Below are 20,819 nucleotides of genomic sequence, written 5' to 3' on the forward strand. Positions count from 1 at the left end.
TCATTGATTAGTTCAAAATCTCTCTTAAGCTACAGCAAGACATGTAAATAACCAAACGTTGCGTGCATGCCCTCAGTGTCCAAATGGCACTTTTTAAAAAAAACTATTTGAACTTTTGGTACTGTATATATTGGGTTTTTAATAGAGTAATGTAATATGGTAGTTATATTTATGTTAAATGACTTTTTTAGCAATTTTATGAATACTGTGGGATACTTTTAATACATGAATTGTAATTGTTTTTAATGTGTATTTTGAATGTATTGTATGTTTCCCCTTCTTTTTATGATATTGAATTATCGAAATAAAGTACTTTGACTGACTGACTGTCCTAATAGTGTACATCCGGTGTATGCCTCGTTGTTTTGAAACTGCTGCAAGATTACCTATGGTGCAAATCTGATACAGAGTTGGGCCTCCGTTTGTTTTGTTTGAAAAAATACAATAAAACTGTCTTAAAATAATGACCCACGAGGTCTTGCTAATCTCTAACCGCTCAGGAGATGGTTGCAATTGTACTCTTTAGTGTTTTAAGTACCATCAATGCTGTTTTCCGACTGAATAAACCCTGAAGGAGAGGTGATTTGATGGTGAAACAGAAGCTTTAATGTTGTACGGCCATGCAATGCAAATATTCTGAAAGAGTCGCACAATTTTTAGACGCACATCAACACAACTGTTTTGTGCATTGTCAGGGGTGAGATGGGAAGAATTTTAATGACGTCTTGTAGCATTAAAGTTGCTCCTGCTGCCTTTCATTTCCTACATAATAAAGTATTGAAATCTCTGGAGTGAAAAGACCAATTATCTTCCCGGCTTGAATCAACGCCAGTGTACTGGAGGCGGATGTTGTTAAAATTAATACATTCTCACTAATTGTATGCAGGATATTGGACAGTACCATCAAGGTCTAGGTTGTTATAGTGGCAGGAGCCCGGGCTCAGATATATAGAAGCATATAGCAGAATTTCATGTGAAAGCCATGCACGTGGAAATTGGAAAAAATACAAATATAGGTTAAAAAACTCGATTTTGAAACGCTGTCATTTCTGGATGGTGCCGTTGCGTGAGGTGCTCACGGAATGTGCGCTTTTAAGAGTTACCTGTATGAATAAAACAACCCAAAGAACTACATTTTAAGCTTAAACCAAATTCCTCAAAATAATAATAGGAAAGACGAATCCTCATTGTCCATTTTAAAATGTGCATTTACTTGCCAGGTTACACACCACTTCCAATTTCGCTTTTCCTGTTCGCATGAAACCATAGGGTTTTACTTTCTTTAGCACTTCATCAGATAGTTTCCCACTTACATAATTCAGTTAATGCATGTGCGACTGTACAACCTCTCATTCATTCTGTGCTACAGTACAGTAATTAGTGCATGTGACACAGTACAGTCTCTCATTATGTCTCTGGTACAGTACTGTCATTGATGCACGTGCAATAGTAGAGCCTGCCATTCAGTCTGTGCTACAGTGCAGTAATGAATGCACATGCAACTGTGTAGAATCTCATTCAGTCTGTGCTACGGCACGGTAATTGATGCAGGTGCAATAGTACAGTCTCAGTCTATGCTGCAGTAGAGTAATGTTTATGCGACAATACAGCCTCTCTGTCTATGCTGCAGTACAGTCATTAATGCACGTGGGACAGTACATCCTATCAGTCTATACTGTAGTGCAGTCATTATTGCACGTGGGACAGTACAGCCTCTCAGTCTTTGCTCCAGTACAGACATGTATGCACGTGAGACAGTACTGCTCCTCAGTTTTTGCTGCAGTATAGTAATTAATGCACGTGAGACAGTACACCTCATCAGGCATTGCTGCAGAACAGTCATTTTGCGCACGTGGGACAGTACCACATCTCTTTCAGTCTGTCTTGCTGAAGCACATGCCCTGAATTGTGTACAATGAGCTGAAAGAAATCCATAATAGAGACAGCTGATAAATTTAAAAGTCCTTCTTCCACCTCTCTTTGGATTTTTATTTCACTAGCTGCTCCATACATCAACAGAGGTACTTACCATACAGTAATAAAGTCATATATCGGTTCAGTTTGAAGGACAGTAAAATTGATATAGATCCCGTTCCCTGGTGGGACTCGCACAAGCCAGAGGCAGTCTTGAAAATTCGGGTACTCATCAGGATAACCAGGAGAGTAAATTGTACCATTCATCGCAGTTATATTTCCTCCACAGAGAGCTGCAAAAAGGAATATCAAGCTGTAATTCTAAAACAGGGTATTTCAATTGTCTATTTTTTTAGTTCATGAATTAGTTTATTGATATTCCACCCCCCTTTTTTCCTAATAATAGCTGAAATTGACAAAGGGTGAATTCTCTTTACATCAATATATTTCTTTCTCTGCACCTGATAACAAATAAATTACTATAAAAATTGCTACCTGCTTCATAGCATGATTGATGCTGTCAGGAAGCAACCCTGATAATAAGGAATTCGTTTGTTGACGAATACATTTTGTCTCCACTCAATTTAAAGCAATGTTCCTACAAGCTTGTTTTGGTAATCAGTGAATCAATGCAATGCAGATTTGAATGTGAAACTCATCCTAGACAAGCACAGATCCTTCTAGATGTTTGAATAATGTGTTAAGAACGCAAGAGAAATTGATCACCAGCATATTCTATTTGAAATAATTATGTCCGTGAACGATGCTTGCGGGCACATGCATCACTGTCATTCGCAAACGGTGTAAATCGCAAATTTCGAATGCAATTGACAAAATTGGGATGCATCATGTTTTTCGCAATTTTAGAAATCGCAATCATGTTGTGATTTCAAAAATTGCGATTGCATTTAAGAAATCCCAATTTGCGATTTCTTAAATGCAATGCGAGAAAATTTTAAATTTGCGAATTCGCAAATAGGGAGAGGTAAATTACCATGAAGGTGACCTTCATGGTAATTTGAGAAAACTTTCAAAAATGCACAAAAGTGCATTTTTGAAAGTTTTTTTTACACACACACATGCCCTTGGGGCATGTGTGTGTGAAAAATGCACTTAAGGTTATATTTCAGGGGTGCAGGGGGGTCCTTAGAACTCCCCCTGCACCCTTGAAATTGCATTCTCAATTTGCGATTCGCAAATTGCTAATCGCAAATTGAGAATGACTTCCCATTGATTCCTATGGGCCTCTAGGCCCATAGGAATCAATGGGAAGTTATTCCTTAATTGCGATTCGCAAATTGTGAATCGCACTTAAGGAATTTTAAGAAATCGCAAAAAAAAATTTGAATTCTTGGTGCATAACCGTTTGCGATTTCTTAATTGTGATTCCTTAATTTTCGCAATTAAGAAATCGCAAACGGCAACAATGATGCATGTGGCCTTTAGGGCCTTCATGAATGTGACTCTGGCCTTGACTTTCAGTACTGGACCTTTCCTCTGGAAAGGGCAGGTTATCAAAATCCATTGCTAATGTAAATGTGCAACTTTCAGTAGTAACATTTATATTGACTATATCAAGAGAAGATTTCTAAAATGTATTTTCTGTTTTATGGCACACATACTGTTCGCTATCATTAAGTTGTTAGTTCATAATTGTCAGAAATAATTTACAAACATTTAAACATCACTACAATGTTTACTTCTACGTAGAAGTCAATATACATCGAGAGTTCATGTCCTGATAGTGAAAGCCATAAACCTGCATCTCATCTGAGAATTATTCTATTCTCAAGAAGAGTTAGAATGACTTGCGTCACCTGTAAGAAATCTAGAGGCCAAGGTGTTGGGTGGTGTTCTAGTGCTGTTGTCGAAATGCGTTATGTAGTGCTAGTAGAGCACACTATTATCTTTTACGTTCTAGGTGCTGAGAATACTGTGGAACCATACAATGAAACATTGAAGTTAATCACTCATTTAAAAATTTGGAAAATTAACAAGGGCTGGCAGCTTCCATCCATGTCAAAGGAAGCTATATCGAAATTCACCAGCATTCGCTTATAAATAAAGAAACACTACTGCATTCCCACCAAAACCATCTTTAAAAAGAAAATACAAGAAAGCTGATATCATTTCCCATCATCTATTTCAACATGAAGACATCTCCAGATTTTCTAGGATCGATCTCCAGAGAAAGTGGCATATCTGGAATTCACATTATTCATTTCCACAGGATGTGGCATCACTGGTTCCCCACCAAAACATCTTTTCAAGAAGAAGCCAGGTAAACAGACTTCATTTTCCAAACATCCATCACAGGTAGCCATATTTTCCTGCATCCATATCTACAGAAAGTGACATCCCGCCATTTCCCAGCATAAGTCCATTCAGGAAGTGACATCGCTGGTTTCCATCTACTTCCTTTTTCCTCCCTTACTTTGGCCAACTTTTCAAGGTGTCCCATCAACTGTATGCCCTCAGCTGTTGGAAGGCATCTGTCTGTACCTTCTAGTAAATTAACTTCAGCATGTGCCACATTTCACACAATGTTTACACTCTCACCCAGACTACACAAACAAATTTGCCTTCATTCACACATCTAATGCCCCAATGTGCAAACTCACTCACCAATTTGCACATCTTGCACCACTAACCTTGTTTATATACTACTCATTAGAACAATCAGCCCTCCCACAATACACTTATTTGAAGCTCATCAATGCACACTGTTCAGTAACACATGCTCCAGACTTTGCTGCCATAATGTGATGCATCCTTCATCACTGAAACCTGGTTCACATCTTTCGCAAAACACACCCTGGATGTCTTCATGCCAAATGGGAACTGACTTGCAGTCATATAAGGACATGCTGGCCCTGAACTTTAGCAGTCTTACAACACTGAAATCTTTTGAGCTCCTTTCCTTCTGTGCTACTTCCCTCTGTCAACCTCCAAAACAGCTTCCTTCCATCTAATCTAAAGACCACTAAAGCCAAACAAGCATATCTTCTAAGGAATCTCAGATATCCTATCTCTGCCCCCATTCAACATACCAACCACACGTTCGTAGGACACTTATACCTTTCGGGCAACTCCATAACAAAATAGATGAGGAGGCATTTGACTCATTTTGCAAAAAACTGGAAATAAAACAACTCATCAATAACCCAACCCACTGCACCTTATTCTATCAATGTCCCTTAATATCCACTGCCAGATACCCATAGCTTTGGTTGGGCTGGCCACTTCACCATTGTATATATTGCACCTCAGCATCAAGGACAATCAAACAGAGGAACAATAACCTTCTGATCCATTGAAGATATCTATCTGGAAAATCTCCAGAGCATGTCCAGTTCACCAGAGATGCCAGGATGATCATAATCACATACCTACTTCAGTCAATAAATGTAACACCAGCAACCTACCCTTCACTGAGAAGACTGACATATTCAAACCTAACATTATTATTACATATACAATCCCTACACTTTCAGCCAGTCCCCAACACTGCACCATCGAATAAACCAACATCAAATCAGTCTCACACATATAAAATATCCTGAACTCTCTCAATGCAACATCATAGGAAGACTATAAATCTCCTCTCTCCATCATCAAATAGCTTAAATGAGAGGCTCTCACACCCCTTATCCTCATCGTAATGGCTCCGTAAGGCAAGGAAAATTCCCAGACACCCTAAAGACAGGTCAGTTCCTCTTCCTGCTAAATAAACTGTTTCTGGACCCAGAGAACCACTGCAACTTCTGCCCTAGTGTTTACCTTCAACTCATAGGGACAATCATCAAGAAAGCACTTCCCACCAGCCACAGGGGCACAATCAAGCTTCAGACCCACTGCAGTACTGAGAAAGAGAAATTGTTGAGAACTCCACACTCCTCAATGACAAGAACAATCCCTGCCCTTGTGGTGCTGCTTGACATCGCTGTAGATTTTGACATAGTCGACCATTTAGTCCTGATCAACACCCGGAAAACACACATGGTATTTTCAGGCACTATCTCAAAATGGTACACATTCTACATCACCAGCCAGTGCCAACTTCTCCAAGTAGGTTCCACAAGATCACGGATACTTCCAGTGTCCTGTTGAGTACCCCAGGACTCCATCCTTTCTTTCCTCATCTTCATCTGCTTCATGGCACCTCTCCAATTCCTTTTTTAGACAGTAGCATCAAGCTCGATCAATAAGCAGATAATACCCAAGTCTACAAAACAAGTCCTTACCTAATGACATAGAGACTCAAAATATTGACTAAAATTCATTTAATCTTGGATGCAAAACTAAATTCCCAAACATTAAAGTTTATTTTTTTTTAAAAACAGACCTCGCCCCTCAACTTTTCAAATCTTCCTCAGCACAGATTTTTGATTTAATAACATACAGCAAGGAAGAGCAAGACATCTTGGTTCTAATGCTCCTTGATGCAGAAGGTGAAGCAGAACTCATGGAAGATGACTCCACAACAACTGTACAATCCTTAGTACCTTTGAATCCAAGCCGAAGGCAGTGACCTGCTCAGTGCTCTCTCAAGTTTCACCCTAGCACCTCTTAAAGGAAATCTTGCATGTAGCAGCATGGCACACCAATGTATCAAATAAATTCAAATAAATAACCCCCATGTTAAAAAAACCACACTGGTTCCCACTCCAGCCAATTTGTCTTCAAGACAAACTCCATCAGTAATCAAGCCCTCAACAAGAAGATTCAAACTTGTCATTTCAGTGATACATGAGTCTGGATATTGCCAGACTGGAAACAAAACACTGCAAAATTGAAAAAAAACAGAAGACATGCCTTCTCTGTTCACACTCCAAGTATTTGGAACCACACCTCCATTGACATCGAATCAGCCTCAAATCTCCTAAAATTCTGAAGAATCTGAAGACACACATCTTCAAGGATCACTTCCCTGACCTGACATTCTACCCTTGACCGTCCCCCAGTAATTCTATCTTCTCGGGGGCCACACACCCTGTTCAGCACTCTGCTGCACTCAAACTAGATTCATGCTCTTCAATACCAATATATAAAGAAAAACTCATAGACAATGCAGACTACTCAAGGGCAAATATATAGTTTCATTTAAAAAAGAAATAACAGACAAGGTGTAGGAGGTTTATCAAGTAACTAAATTATGAATGAGAATGTTGCTGGAGAGACATCCAAGTCCCAGATAAATCGTTAATTGTCAATGTGGGAAGGTTGCTGAAATATGTGTTTTTCTTATAAATGGATAATGCAGGGCTTTACAATCAATGATGGAACTTTTGTTGGCTGAAGACACAATCTATTAATTGAGTTAAATGGTTAAACTTCCAGGGAAGCAAAAGTAAGGCAATTTCTAGTGGGGTGAAACACCCTAAAATGTATTCTGTATTGCAGGTTGAGAATAAGTATAATGTTAAATGTTTCAATTATGGATGCTAATATGTCACATGTAGATTCATTTTTACACAAAGAAACTCACATTTGTAATACATTTTAATGGTTTACCAATAAGCATCTAATTAGCAATATTGGCTAGTATCTCCTGTGTGGTATATCCATATATATCCAATTAGGACACATTGGTATGGCCTATTGACTACAGTAAATTTGGAAAAGTATGTTTACATTAGGGGTGGGCTGAAAAATTCAACTCCACCGGCAGAGTTTTGCCCAACCCACGTTAAGCTTGTAATGCGGAGTTCTGGAAAAACTCTGCCAATCGCCACGCGGCAGTGTTTTTTTCCTGCATGTGACTCACAAACGGTAAGTTGGCAAGAGCGTGTGTAAATTTGCATCCCCTAGGAATATTTTCGTCTGCTATTATCGCACCCAGGGAGATTTTCTCAACGCGGGCAGTCGCGACCACCTGCAGTGAGAAAGCTGCTGCTAAAGTAGATAATTTACTGGAATGGCAGCAAAGAAGCAGCACTCTCTGCCATGCTGCCGATCTCGCTGATTTTGCAGTGCGGAACAAGCTCCTGACATTAAAAATCAGTGTGATGTGCCAGTTCCGCCTGCTCGCGGAACTCTGCGGAATCTCACAGAGTTTTCATGTAACTCTTTGGAAGTCTGTGGCATGAAACTCCACAAGTTCTGCCCACTCCTAGTTTACAGCTGTCAGAAAATCACAAAGGTATTCTAGCAAACTTGATTCCATTAACATTTGCAAACATCTCTGCCAGGAATGTGGAGTTGTCTGCGCTCATAAAATCCCACTCAAGTGGAGAGTGGGCATTCCAGATCAGGGCTTGCATTTAAAATGTGTGAACACCCATAAACATGGCTGTTTATTACATCAACAAACTCCACTTTCACCTTTCCACCCAAGAAATAGTTGGAAATGTGCTCAAGTCAATGGCTGGCAAAACTCCATCTGCTGTGGAGAATTCGGCACATCGGGAATAGTACCCACTTGGGAATCTTACATGCCCTTCCCATGAACACACATGGAAATGTAACATGCACAGCTTTACATGATTTTTCCTGTGAATGTTTTGTGAATTGCAGGAGTCATGAATCTACGTTTGTGCACAGGTATAGATAGACCTGCAAATGTAGATTGATCATTTTCTTAGTCAATCAGGTCCAATAACGTCCTAAAAGAGAAACAAATCTGCACAAACCCTCAATTTATAAAAATATGTCGTGTCAGGGGAATGCCGTGTAATCTTCCTAAGGCTCCTGGTGCTGAATGATTAAAGTTATTACCATATACCCTATCTCCTTCTGAATGGTAGAAACATTAGAGAAAAAGGGACAACATTCCTGATCGCAAGACAGTAGTGAATCTTAAACCCTGAAAGTACTCATACAAAAGGGTGCATTTTTTCTCCTTTTTGGTAGCAGTGGCATAGAAACCTGTGGCAAACCCAAGTTTCTAGATTTACTATACACATTTCACATGATATTTTTGGCTATTGTTATTTCCACGAATGCAGCATATAACACACAGGGCAATTTTGTATTTGGAAAAGCAGCCCTCCTGTACAACTGCACATTTTCCATTTGGGAAAATGTTTTCTCATGGAGAAACCCTATACCGTACACCTGCATGAAGTTTGGGGGTGCTCTGTTACCAATCCCACCCTGACAGCTGATTCACTCTAATTCTTTGCTGAAGCAATTCTCTGACAATGTATGAGGTTAGAAAGGGTCAGAGAGGAATGTTTGGTCACAAACCTTCAAGGCAAACCACACCGTGATTGGTTCACTAACTACCCCATGCATGAGGTTTGCATATTTGTAACCAGTAGTGGTATACAATTATGGAATAGTAAATACATTTGTGCCTGCCAGGCATCCCATAGTGGAAACACGACTGCCGTAAATGGAGTCATATTGAGATGATGTCTTATCTTTATGGCTGAAGAAGGGTTTGTGAACTAGATACAAACTCACAAGTTATGGCTGATGAAAATCCCTTTCTTGTGGTTCTCTACTTCTTAATAGTATGCAGTTTTGGCATGCAATTACACAGACGTAAATACATTTACCACTGATAAGTATCCTTTTGGGGTGACCCAGTGCCTGAACACCGAGTTCTCAATCAGGCCGAATGTGTGACATGACATCTAACAAGCGCCAATTTAATTAAATATGAGTAAGATTAAGACTTGTTGTTCACCTACCGTCACATCTGGGCAGTAGATGGTTCCAATTCCGGCTAACCCCATGTAAGCAAGTGAGAGCCGAGTCTCCGATCAGAGAATACCCAGGAAAACATTCGAAAGAAACAGTCTGTCCTACAGTAAAGTCACTGCCAATCACAAAACCATTCCGAAATGGCCGGGGGTCGGGGCAACTTTGAAGCTGATAAGCTAAAATAAAATGAGAAGTCGAAAGAGATATGTTTATTTAGTATAATGTAATTACAATCACAAGATTTACTATAATCATATTCTGAAAATAATGGATTTCTTCAAATCAGTGAGCAGTTTGATATGCAGAACAAGGACGGTGTATTGTTGTGAAACAGGCAGACAGGCAAAGTTGGAAGATGCCAGCCTATGGGTCAGCAAGCAGCAGTGTCAATGTCATCTTCGGGATGTTGGATGCCAGGCATTCTTTAAGGGCCCCTGGTTGGACCACCTTTGTATTGTATTACTCAGTGTCTGCAAACTCAAGCCCCACGATGCCTTACAATAGTGCAAATACTAAAGGGTGAGAAAGATGTGAGGTAAAGAGAAATAAGGGGGCATATTACCAAGCAATAGCAATAATTATCGCTATTGCTTGGTTAGAGACAAAAATTTACAGCTGAGCTGCGGTGATTTTTAACCGCAAATAAACCTTGGTATTACCAAGGTTTTACGCAAATGGGATAAAAATCGCCGCAATGCATGAATATCGCTGAAAAGTCAGCGATATTCATGCATTACCGAGCTAATGCTCTTAGCCATGTTATCCACCTCCCATTGGATAACATGGCTAAGAACTGCTCAGGGCAGGTGTTAGCTTTTGGAGATATTCGCGCTTAGCGCGAATATCTTCAAAAGTTGGTAATAGGAGATAGCGATGTTAGCGACAGTCGCTAACATCTTGGCACGCCCACTTTGCATGTCATTAGTGATAAATATCACTGACATGCAAAGTGGGGCCCAAGATGGTTGCTATCTCCTACTAGCTGTCGCTAACTGGTGTTAGCGACAGCTAGGTAATAGGGAGATAATGTTATCTCCGCTTTCTTGGCTTTTAAAGCCAAAAAAGCGGACATAAACCCCCTTGATAATATGCCCCTAAGGTTCTCTTTCTCAGGGGCCCCGCTTTGCCCACGCCTTAAAAATTCTCTTTGAAGTAGTCCCAATTTTGCACTGACTGCTAGTTATAGTAAGAAAACAGGCTGCTTTCGTTAATAATCCTCAAACCTTTAACCATGGAGCTGGATGTGAAGACTGGCTACATGCAGACTGTGTACGGTGGCCATCAGACTGGTCTCCGGTGAATGCGGGCAGGAGGCCCGGTAGATCAGTGGAATGTCTGGTTTGTGATGGTAGTAGGGCTCACAGTGGATCAACATCAGAAGCCGACTGATCCCCCCCCTCTTTGTCCTTAGTGGCGCCTGCCAGCAGTGGTGATCTACACTCTTTGCATAGCTCATATTATTTGAAAACACATTTTTAGTTTCTAGTCTTTGACTTTCTAAACTTCCAACACCCATACTGATAAGGCCCTTCTTTTCTGAGCAAAGGGACATTTATTTAAGGAAAGAAGGATGTTTAACACTTCTATATGGAAGCGACTCTGTTTTAACAGAAAAAGCCATATTAATAAAATTACCAAAACTGAGGCGTACTTAAAAACAATTTATTAAAAGTACCAACACTGAGTCCTACTGAAAGATATTGCCTCAAAATGAAACTATGCTTTGCTTTAGCAGAGATGCAGGCTTCAATCAGGATCCCTCATGGAAAGGAGTGATGAACTCATTTTACCATGCAGAAACACAAAATCAGTGACACATGCTGACCAATTTGTTTTTAATGGTTAGGCTGCTAATTAACATCGACAAAAGGTCAACAATAGCATTAACGTATTGCTCAATGGTGCAGACAGATTCGTTGCTTAATGTTTTAAAGCCATCTTTAGTTGCCTGCTAGCCTCTTGCATTAAAAAAAATCATAATAAAATTAATATCATTTGGTTTAGGGCCTGATTTAGGTCCTGGTGGACAGGTTACTCTATCACAACAATGGGATATCCCATCCGCCAAAATATAAATCCCATTATATCCTACAGGATTTTTATTTCAGTGACGGAGATATCCATCCAGGGAGTTACACCTCCACCAAGAGCTAAATAAGGCCCTTTCACCCAGATGCATCAAGAACCCATTTTGCTATTCCTTAATAGTGAAAAATAACGATTTGCTATTAAGGAATAGCAAAATGCAATGCATGAAGAAATCACATAAAAAATAGCGATTTCTTAAAATTCCTTAATTGCGACTCGCAAATTCCGAATCGCAATTAAGGAATACCTCCCCGTTCATTCCTATGGGCCTAGAGGCCCATAGGAATGAATAGGAAGACGCGCGGCGTTTGACACCATCTCCCAAAACACACTGCTCGCTTTCCCTCTCCAACATGGGCATAAAAGGAAAGGCACTAGACTGGATTGCATCTTTCCTGACTCTGAGGACATTTCAAATCTCTTCCAGTAATGCGGCATCCAATGTCCATTTCTCCCCGTACGGTGTTCCACAGGGATCAGTATTAAGCCCCTTGCTTTTTAACCTCTATGCAGCCCCGCTGGCCCAGATCGCTGAATCAGCTGGTCTTAATATGTTCACATACGCTGACGATTCTCAAATCGTTTTTTCACTCTCAAACGATAACCATGACTTCCCTTCGCGCCTACAGACAGGCCTTAGGAACATCTCCTCCTGGATGAACAAAAACATGCTTAAACTAAATGGAAGCAAAACCGAGGCCTTGATAGTAGGTCCCAATCAAAACCTCTGTAATTCCAGACACTGGCCATCCGAAAGGGGCCCCCTGCCAACTCCATCGCATCAAGTCCGTAATCTAGGCATTACCATTGATAACGGCCTAACCATGGAGCCCCAGGTGAACAATCTCACAGCTACCTGCTTCACAATCCTGAGATGGCTCAGAAAAATCATATGGATGCTCCCGGACGACACTCAAAAGACAGTGATCAACGCACTAATTACCTCTCGTTTAGACTATGGTAATGTCCTTTATCTAGGGGCATCTCAGGCAGTCATGAGGCGCCTCCAACTGGTACAGAATGCTGCAGCCAGACTGCTTTGTAAATGCAACGGGAGAGATCGCATGTCCAGTCACCTAAAGGCGCTCCACTGGCTAAAAATCGACAACAGGGTCAAATTTAAAACTCTCAGCCTCATGCATAGGATAAAGTGGGGCAATGCACCCAGATATCTTCAAACCCTCGTACACACCTACACACCTGCCCGATGCCTGAGGTCTGTCACTCAAGGTATTTTTTGTGTCCCTAAAACATACCGTGCGAGGATGGGAGGTAGATCCTTCTCTCTCCTAGGCCCGAAGCTTTGGAACTGCCTCCCGCAATCTCTCCGTCTAGAAACTCGGTACACCCATTTCCGCAAAGCCATTAAGACCTGGCTTTTCAACCAGTGACCTGTTCCGGTTTTCATCCTATAACTCTTTCCTGTCTCTCTGGTTCAGTATCTGTTATAGCACCTGGAAGCCCTTTTTGGGTAGCTGTCACGCTCAATAAGCCCAATAAATAAATAAAATAAATATTCTCAATTTGCGAATCACAATTAGTGATTCGTAAATTGAGAATGCGATTTCAAGGGTGCAGGAGTGTCCAAAGGACACCCTGTTGCACCCCTGAAATTGATCTGTGCACATATGTTGCGCACACACATGCCCTGTGTGTGCGCAACATGAAACTGTGAAAAATGCACTTTAGTGCATTTTTCAAAGTTTTTGCAAATTACCATGAAGGTCAACTTTGTGAGCCCTATTAGCGAAATCGCTATTTTTTAAACATTAATGCATTGCATTTAAGGAATCTCAAATTGAGATTCCTTAAATGCAAGTAATTGCAATTTTGCGATTTCTTAATTTGCGATTTTTGCATTTGGGATGATGCATCCCAAATGCAAAAATACCATTCGCAAAGGGGCAGATTCTGAGGATCTGCCCCTTTGCGAGCGGATTTTACCTTGATGCATCTATGCCTAAGTCTTGGTTAGGCATTTGTCTGCTGAAGTGGCAATTTGGTTTTTGTTCAACCCTCAGAACATCAAGCATTGGATGGGGATGTGTCAACCCCTTTGTGAGACATTAGGTTATTAATTGAGGGTTGGTGACCAAGGGAGTAGGCATAAAATGTAAATATTATCCACTTTGAATCAAATCTCTAATGGCAGCCGAGCAAGTAGAGCAAGTCATCATTACCCTCCACATAAGAGCTCTCTTGTAACTTCCATACTAGCATTTATCCATTCATCCTTTCATCCTTCCTTGCACCAGCTGACATCCACCATTTCACGTTATATTCTGTCATCCATTCATTCTTTCATTCATATTTCAGTCCTTCACTATTCTGTCCCTCTGTCATCCATATTCAGACCTATCCATCAAACCCATCCTTCCTTTCACTCATTCACTCATCCTTTCACTCATCTGTTCAGCCATTTACCCTCTCATTCATCATCCATCCATCCATTCATCTACTCCCCCTTTCACTTATGCATCCATCCTTTCACTCATCCATCCATCCATCCATCCATCCATCTATCCATCCTCCCTTTTACTCATCTACCCACCCTTTCACTCATCCAACCATTCCTTCACTCATCCTTATATCCATCCATTCATGCATCCATCGTTCTCGTAATCCATCTATCCCTCAACCCTTCCACCCATCCATGTATCTTTTCACTCACTCATCTGTCCATCTTTTCACTCACTCAACCATACTTTTACTCGTCTATCAGTCTTAAAAAGCAACAAAATGTACCGGAGCTCATCCCCTGGTAGCTATTTCAGAGAGCATACTGGCTTAAGTTAGGGCAATGTGCAAAGCACTAATGCAGTATCAAAACAGTAACAAAGTCAAAACACAGCACAAGAAAAATCCAACCCCAATTAAAAAAAATAGAGTAAATGGAAAAAAATAAAATGACCACACATGTCAAAAATCCAATCTGGGGAACCGAAGATTTGAATTTTCAAAGTTTAAACTGAAAATAATACCAAAAAGCATTAAGCACCTACCACGGTCAATGGGTTGCAGTATACTGAGACCTAAGCACTATTGGAGCCGACCAAGATGGAGCGTGGGTCAGATACAGAACCAAGTATCACCAGATCAGAGTTTCTATTTTGACACTTAGGGCCCGATGTAGGTAATTTAAAATTTTCGGTTCTTAAATACCGATTCATACCGAATCGGTATTTATGAATCGGAAAACTGAATGTAGTTAAAAAATCTGAAAAAAATACAGCATCGGTAACAATCGGAATCCACACTCGGTAAATACCGATTCGGTAATTTCTGAATCGGTAATATCCGATTCGGTATCACCCATTCAACCCTATGGGCCTCCAGGCCCATAGGAATGAATGGGAGATACCGAATCGGAAATTACCGATTTGGAGATTACCGAATCAGTATTTACCGAATCGGTAAAATCCTATCTCGAAAATTCGAATAGAAGACATGTGAGCCAGTTAACCAATCAGGGACACCCACCACACCCCACAACAAAGCAACTGAGAAATCAACCAATCAGATGCAAGTACCACACCTCAGTACCTGGAGGTGGCCACACCCATGCAGGTGCAGAGTCACAGAACTGTTTCGAGAGCTGGAGGGAAGACAGAGAAGCAGGCTGCACTGAGCCCAGCAGAGCATCACCATGGAGTCCCAGGAAGGCCAGAAGGATGGAGGTGATAGAAAAAGGAAGCTAAAATTCAGCACAACTGAGCTCCAGGTGCTGCTGGAGGAGGTAGTGCAGCATTACAGCCAGCTTTTTGGGAGACAGTCCCTGCAAGTAGCAGAGTCTGTCAAAAGAAACACCTGGCTGGCGATCCAGAGCAAAGTAAATGCCCTAGGGGTCAGACATCGGGAAATTGAAGATATCAAAAGAAGGTGGTGTGATCTGAGGATCACCACCAAAAAGAAGATTTCAACCCAGAGGAAAGAATCCTCAGCCACAGGTGAAGGGAAGAGCTGTGCACCAAGCCTCACTGAACTGGAGCAGCTGGTGGAATCCACCATGGAGCCGAAATGCATACGTGGGATTGCGGATGCTGACAGCTCAACCAGAGCTGCAAGAAAGAAAGGTAAGATGCATGGACATGAATCCCCACCCATTCCCTGGCCCCTTCCCCAATGTGGGTGACTGAATCACAATCCAGAACACATGTCAGTACTCACCACCAATGCATCATGGTAGTCGTAGTCATAGGAACATACATCAAAGCAGCCAACACAGAATTCAGCATGCCATGCCGCACTCCCCGTACACAAGCAGTTGAGGCGTAGGAAATTGTGTGATAGGAATGTGTATAATGAAGACACACAGGTGATAATTGTCCATGTCTGCCCACAGGAAAGTCATCGCGCAGTGCAGCGCAGGAAGGGGAGGCGAGTGCACCAGCAACGGCTGCGAGGGAGAAGCCTTCAGACACATCAGGACCCAGCAATGTCCCTAAGGACACTTCCACAGCACAGGCACCCACAGCATTGGAGGAAGACACCACAGCACAGCCACTATCACCCCTGCTGTTTGGTACACAGACTCCGGCAGCACCTGCAGGTGCCACAACACCAAGCTCAGGGTCCTCTGTGCATGTGAGGCCAAGGAGGAGGGTGTTCCACCACGCAGGATCCTAGCAAGCTCTGATGAAGAAGAGGTGGAGGTTCACACACACAGCACTCCACCACTGGCTGGCAACGCAGGGCAACATGGGTCATCAGGATCTGTGCGTGCAAGTGTCCGTGGTCGTAGGGCACGTGAGAGAGACGAGGGGCAGGAAATGCAGGGGGTCTTTGCTGGTTTGGAAACCACTATGGTGAAGATCCAGCGCATGCAGGCCAAAGGGATAATGGCAGTGCACAGACAGGTGCGCATCCTGAACAGCAGGATGTCAAACATTGATCGGGGGATATGCTACATGGCCCTCGGAATGGAGTCCATGGCAAAATGAATGGGTGCAGTGTATGTGAAAGGTAGAGAATGCACTAATGTAGGTGGCATGTTCTGATAGTGAAATACTGCAAATTTCGTTTTTCACTATTGAAAGGCTATCTTGCCCATAGGCTATAATGGGGAATCCTGTGTATAATGTTTACCTGAATATCTTCCAATAGGAGCAAGATAGAAAATTGAAGTCTGTATCCCTGAACTCAGAATCTAATAACACATCTTTTAGGAAGGATGGTTTTCAAATCCTGTGTTTGAAAACAGCCCTTTTAAAAAAGTGGCTGTTTTCTAGTCTGACCTTTCTGTGTGCATTGGCCTGGTTGTGAATTGACTGTCTGGTTTGTCAGTGACAGGAGCTGGGGTGGCTCCCAGTGGCTGAGTGAGTCACTCCTAGGCTGAATAGCTCAATCTGCATCTTGAATGGTGGGAGGGGATAGCACCTGGGCCTGAATAGGGCTATACCTGCCTTCCACAATGCTGGCTCCATCTCCTGCTGGGCGGCTGAAGACCCTGCCCCTCTCTCAAAGGAAAGAAGGAGTCAGGTAAACAAAGTGCTCTAGGACTAACCAGAACTGGTTTGGACTAGGCAAGGGTCTCTCTGCCCCCTCAGAGAACAAAGAGAATATTGGTATAAAAAGGGCTACCCAGACTTTAGAAAATTAGATCATCCTGGAATCAAGAAGGAACCTCTGCCAAGCAGAAATCTGGAAGACTGAAGAAGAAGGACTGGCCTGCTGTAATTCTGACCTGCTGTTGCTTTGCTGCCAAAGAGAGGGGAAGGACTTTGCTGTTGCTGTGTCCCCTTGCTTGAAGAGATCTCCAAGGGCCTGAGAAGAGCTAGCTTCCTGTTAAGAAGTCCCAGAACTTCCCAGCTTCCCCCCTGAACTCTGCTGTATGAGTTCTGCCCCTCCTGAAGTGCTTTATCCAATTGTGGGGCCTCTGGAAGTTGTGCCTGCTGTTTGGGGAGCTGGACAAGAAGAAAAGAAGAAGATCTGCAAATTTTCACGCATCGCTTGCTTGCAAAGTGCATAATCGACAGTGCGAGAATATTCACGCCGCCGCGAAGATCGTCGCAGCACCTGTTGAAGCTGCAATAACCGAAGCATTGTTCGCTTGCGGAGCGCATTGCCCCGGTGCGGGAAGATTCCTATCACTGCGAGTATCGTTGGAGAGCCTGTCGTCGCTGGTGTGAGATCGTCGCACCGCTTGCATCAAGTTGCTGCTAACATCGTCGCAGAGCCATTGCATCGAGGGGCCGCGAGAGGAGAAGATCGTCGCTGCGCCGCGCATCACCGCCGCACCTGAGATCGTCGCCGTCCCGAAGTTCGACGCATTGTGCCTGTGCAAGACGCTTCCTACCGAACCTGTGCACCAGAATCCAAACAAGGTATCACATCCCTCCCCATACAGACCAGATTCTTCGCATCATGCTCCGCTGCGTCCAGCGGGGCTGTCGCATCACCTCCCCAGGGTCTCAGTAGTGACGCATCGCTTGTTTTCTTACACTGCAGCTTCCATTTGGAACTTGTGTTGCATCTACAGTTACTTTGGGCTAAACGTGATGCAACTGTGGATTATTTTGACACAAACCCTAGAACGCTTTTAAAGACTTATTCTTGAACTGTGAATGCTGGATTTTTATTGTTTTGGTCTTGTGTAGTTTAGATAAAGATACTTTATTTTCCTAAACTGGTGTGGAGTCCATTTGTGGTGTTTGCACTGTGTTACTGTGAGTGTTGGTACAAATACTTTACACATTGCCTTTGATAAGCCTTTCTGCTCGTGCCAAGCTAGCGAGGGGAGAGAAGGGGTTATCTAAAGAGTGTAATCCATCCCCCTTACCCTGACTAGAAGCAAGGGTCCCTATTTGGACATTGGTACGTACCTCTGCCAACTAGAGACCCCCAGATCTAACATTTGTGGAACAGAACCAATGTCTACTGTAAAAATGGAAACAGTCATCTTGTAACAGAACAAAGGGAAAAATACTAAGCAGCACAAAAAAGAGCCAATAGTAATTGGAAGGAGACATTTGGCGAGACCAACTTTATGAACCAAAAGTAAAAGAATATAAACAGTTTGGGCAGACTATAGCCAAGGGTACCAAGAATAGTACTCTGGAAGAAACATTTCACATTCAACCACAACTCTGAGTTAATCATTGTAGTGCTTTATACACAAATTTGTAAGATAATCATTTATATGAAAATGTGAGGAGAGCTTTGGGGATTGTGCCCTGTGGATCCAGATCTTTTTAACGTGGATGAAACAAACATGGCCCTTTCTACATTACCTACATTACAGAGGGGCAAGGTCCGGGGCTTGGATACAATTCTGGTTGACCTCCACCTCTCAGAACAAGAAATATGGAGTTTTATCCTTAAACAAAGTTTTAATGCAGTTTTATTGGGGGCAGAGGTACCAAATTCTTGGTAAGGCACTGAAGTGGTGACAGTTTTGAAGTAAGCTGAAAAGGAGGATCCATCAAATTACATGCCAAAAAGCCTTATTGATATATTTCAGCAGTTGTTTTCCAGGCATTTGTTAGAAAGATTGGAAGTCTGGATCCTAGAGGGGAACAAACTGTCACCATTGTAAGCGGGGGTTCAGAGCAAATGCAAGTACTATGGACCAAATATTTACATTTCTTTTAATTCTTTGGAAGTATGTGACAATTATGAAAGAACAGGCGAGGATGTGGCCTAACGGCTAGAGCAGATGACCTCAAAGCTGGGGAGCTGGGTTCGAGTCTTGGCAGGGACGATCATCATCCTGTGATTCTGGGCAAATCACTTAATCCCGCTGTGCCTAAGAAAATGTATGTGTCCATCTATAATGCAATTGGTGCTTATGTAAAGCTCTCTACTACCTTAAGGTCGAGTTAGCGCTATATAAAACAAAAAATGTATCTACCTAGTCTTTGTTGACTTACATGCAGCCTTTGACTTCATTCCTCGAGAAGAAATATGGATTGCATTAAAACGTATTCAAGGTCCTGACTACTTGCTGTTTCACACTAATATTTGTGCCCAAATAAGATGAGAACAGAAAGGTGAACTAACTGAACGTTTTAGGGTGGACAGGAGAGTTACCCAAGGTTGTGTATTGGCACCTACCCTGTTCACTCTATACATTAATTGGTTGATAGAGATATTGGATAATTGTACTGGTGGCACCCCTATAATTTCTGGCCAGATGGTATTGTCATTATTATTTGCTGATGATACCTTACTTGTCTCTAAAACCCCTAATGGATTTCAGAACCTTTTGAACTAATTCTCATTTCTTGTTGGGAATTTGGGTTGGGAATAAATGTAACAAAAACGAAATTTATGACATTCAACCCACACAGGTTCTTTAAGGGTAAGATTACGTTGGGTGATATATATCTAAAGAAGGTGAAACTATTTGATTATTTAGGGGTCAGCCTTACTAATACTCTCTCATGTTCCTCACAAATGACTAAAAGCCAGGCAACACTTCATTATGTGAGGTGCGCAATTGCGGAAAGGCTCAAGAATTCGGCCATGAGACTCATATTATCGGTTAGTGACTTCTATAGGGCAAAAGGTATTGCAGCCGGCTTGTATGGGGCTGGATCATGGGGTGCTAACAATATAGGTGACATTGAAATCATTGAGAACAAATTTATCAGTACTGTTCTTGCTCTGCTTTGCAGCACGCCCTTAACCCCTATTCATTTAGATCTTGGTTTGAAAAACATAGCTCATGTGGCTGCATTTAGGCCATTGGCATTCTGGGTTAGATTATGGACTGACTCTCCTCTTTTTCTTCCAGAATCGGTTAGTCAAATTCTTGCCCTAGATCTAAAAGGGAAAATATCCTGGTTATTTATGGGTACACAGTTTTGGGATGCCTGAATTATGGAATAACCCTGCAGATATCTCAAAAAAGCCCTTCATTAGTTTTAACCTCATGCGCGCTAGCGGAATTCCGCTCGCAAGCTGAGATTTAAAAAAACGCATGTTACGTGACGAGCTGGGCTCGTCATCAGCGTGCGAGGAGGCTACACCATGAGGAGCCCAGCTCGTCATCAGCGTGGAAGGGGTTAAGCAGAGGTACAGGGACTACATTAATAACCAGTGGCTAGGCCGCTCCCGGGTTGGTGAGCTAACAAGTAGATATCTGGACTTCAAAAACAGAATAATTGGTGAGGCCTTTCTTATTTGTCTAGAACCACCGGAGGCAAGATCTCTATATTTAAAGTTCA

General features: G+C 42.1%; 1 protein-coding gene across 1 annotated transcript in view; it reads right to left on the bottom strand.

The window, feature by feature from the left end:
* CSMD3 (CUB and Sushi multiple domains 3) overlaps nucleotides 1–20,819 on the bottom strand; it is a 2,596,150-nt gene that overhangs the window by 442,926 nt on the left and 2,132,405 nt on the right. Inside the window, exons 43-44 of the mRNA XM_086918068.1 lie at nucleotides 9,552–9,740; nucleotides 2,030–2,207 (exon numbers count right to left, since the gene is read on the bottom strand). Coding sequence (XP_086774194.1) covers nucleotides 2,030–2,207; nucleotides 9,552–9,740 — 367 coding nt within the window. The remainder of the gene's footprint in view (nucleotides 1–2,029; nucleotides 2,208–9,551; nucleotides 9,741–20,819) is intronic.

This window comes from Lissotriton vulgaris, chromosome 4_1 (assembly GCF_964263255.1).
Source record: "Lissotriton vulgaris chromosome 4_1, aLisVul1.2, whole genome shotgun sequence".
Lineage (NCBI taxonomy): Eukaryota > Metazoa > Chordata > Amphibia > Caudata > Salamandridae > Lissotriton > Lissotriton vulgaris.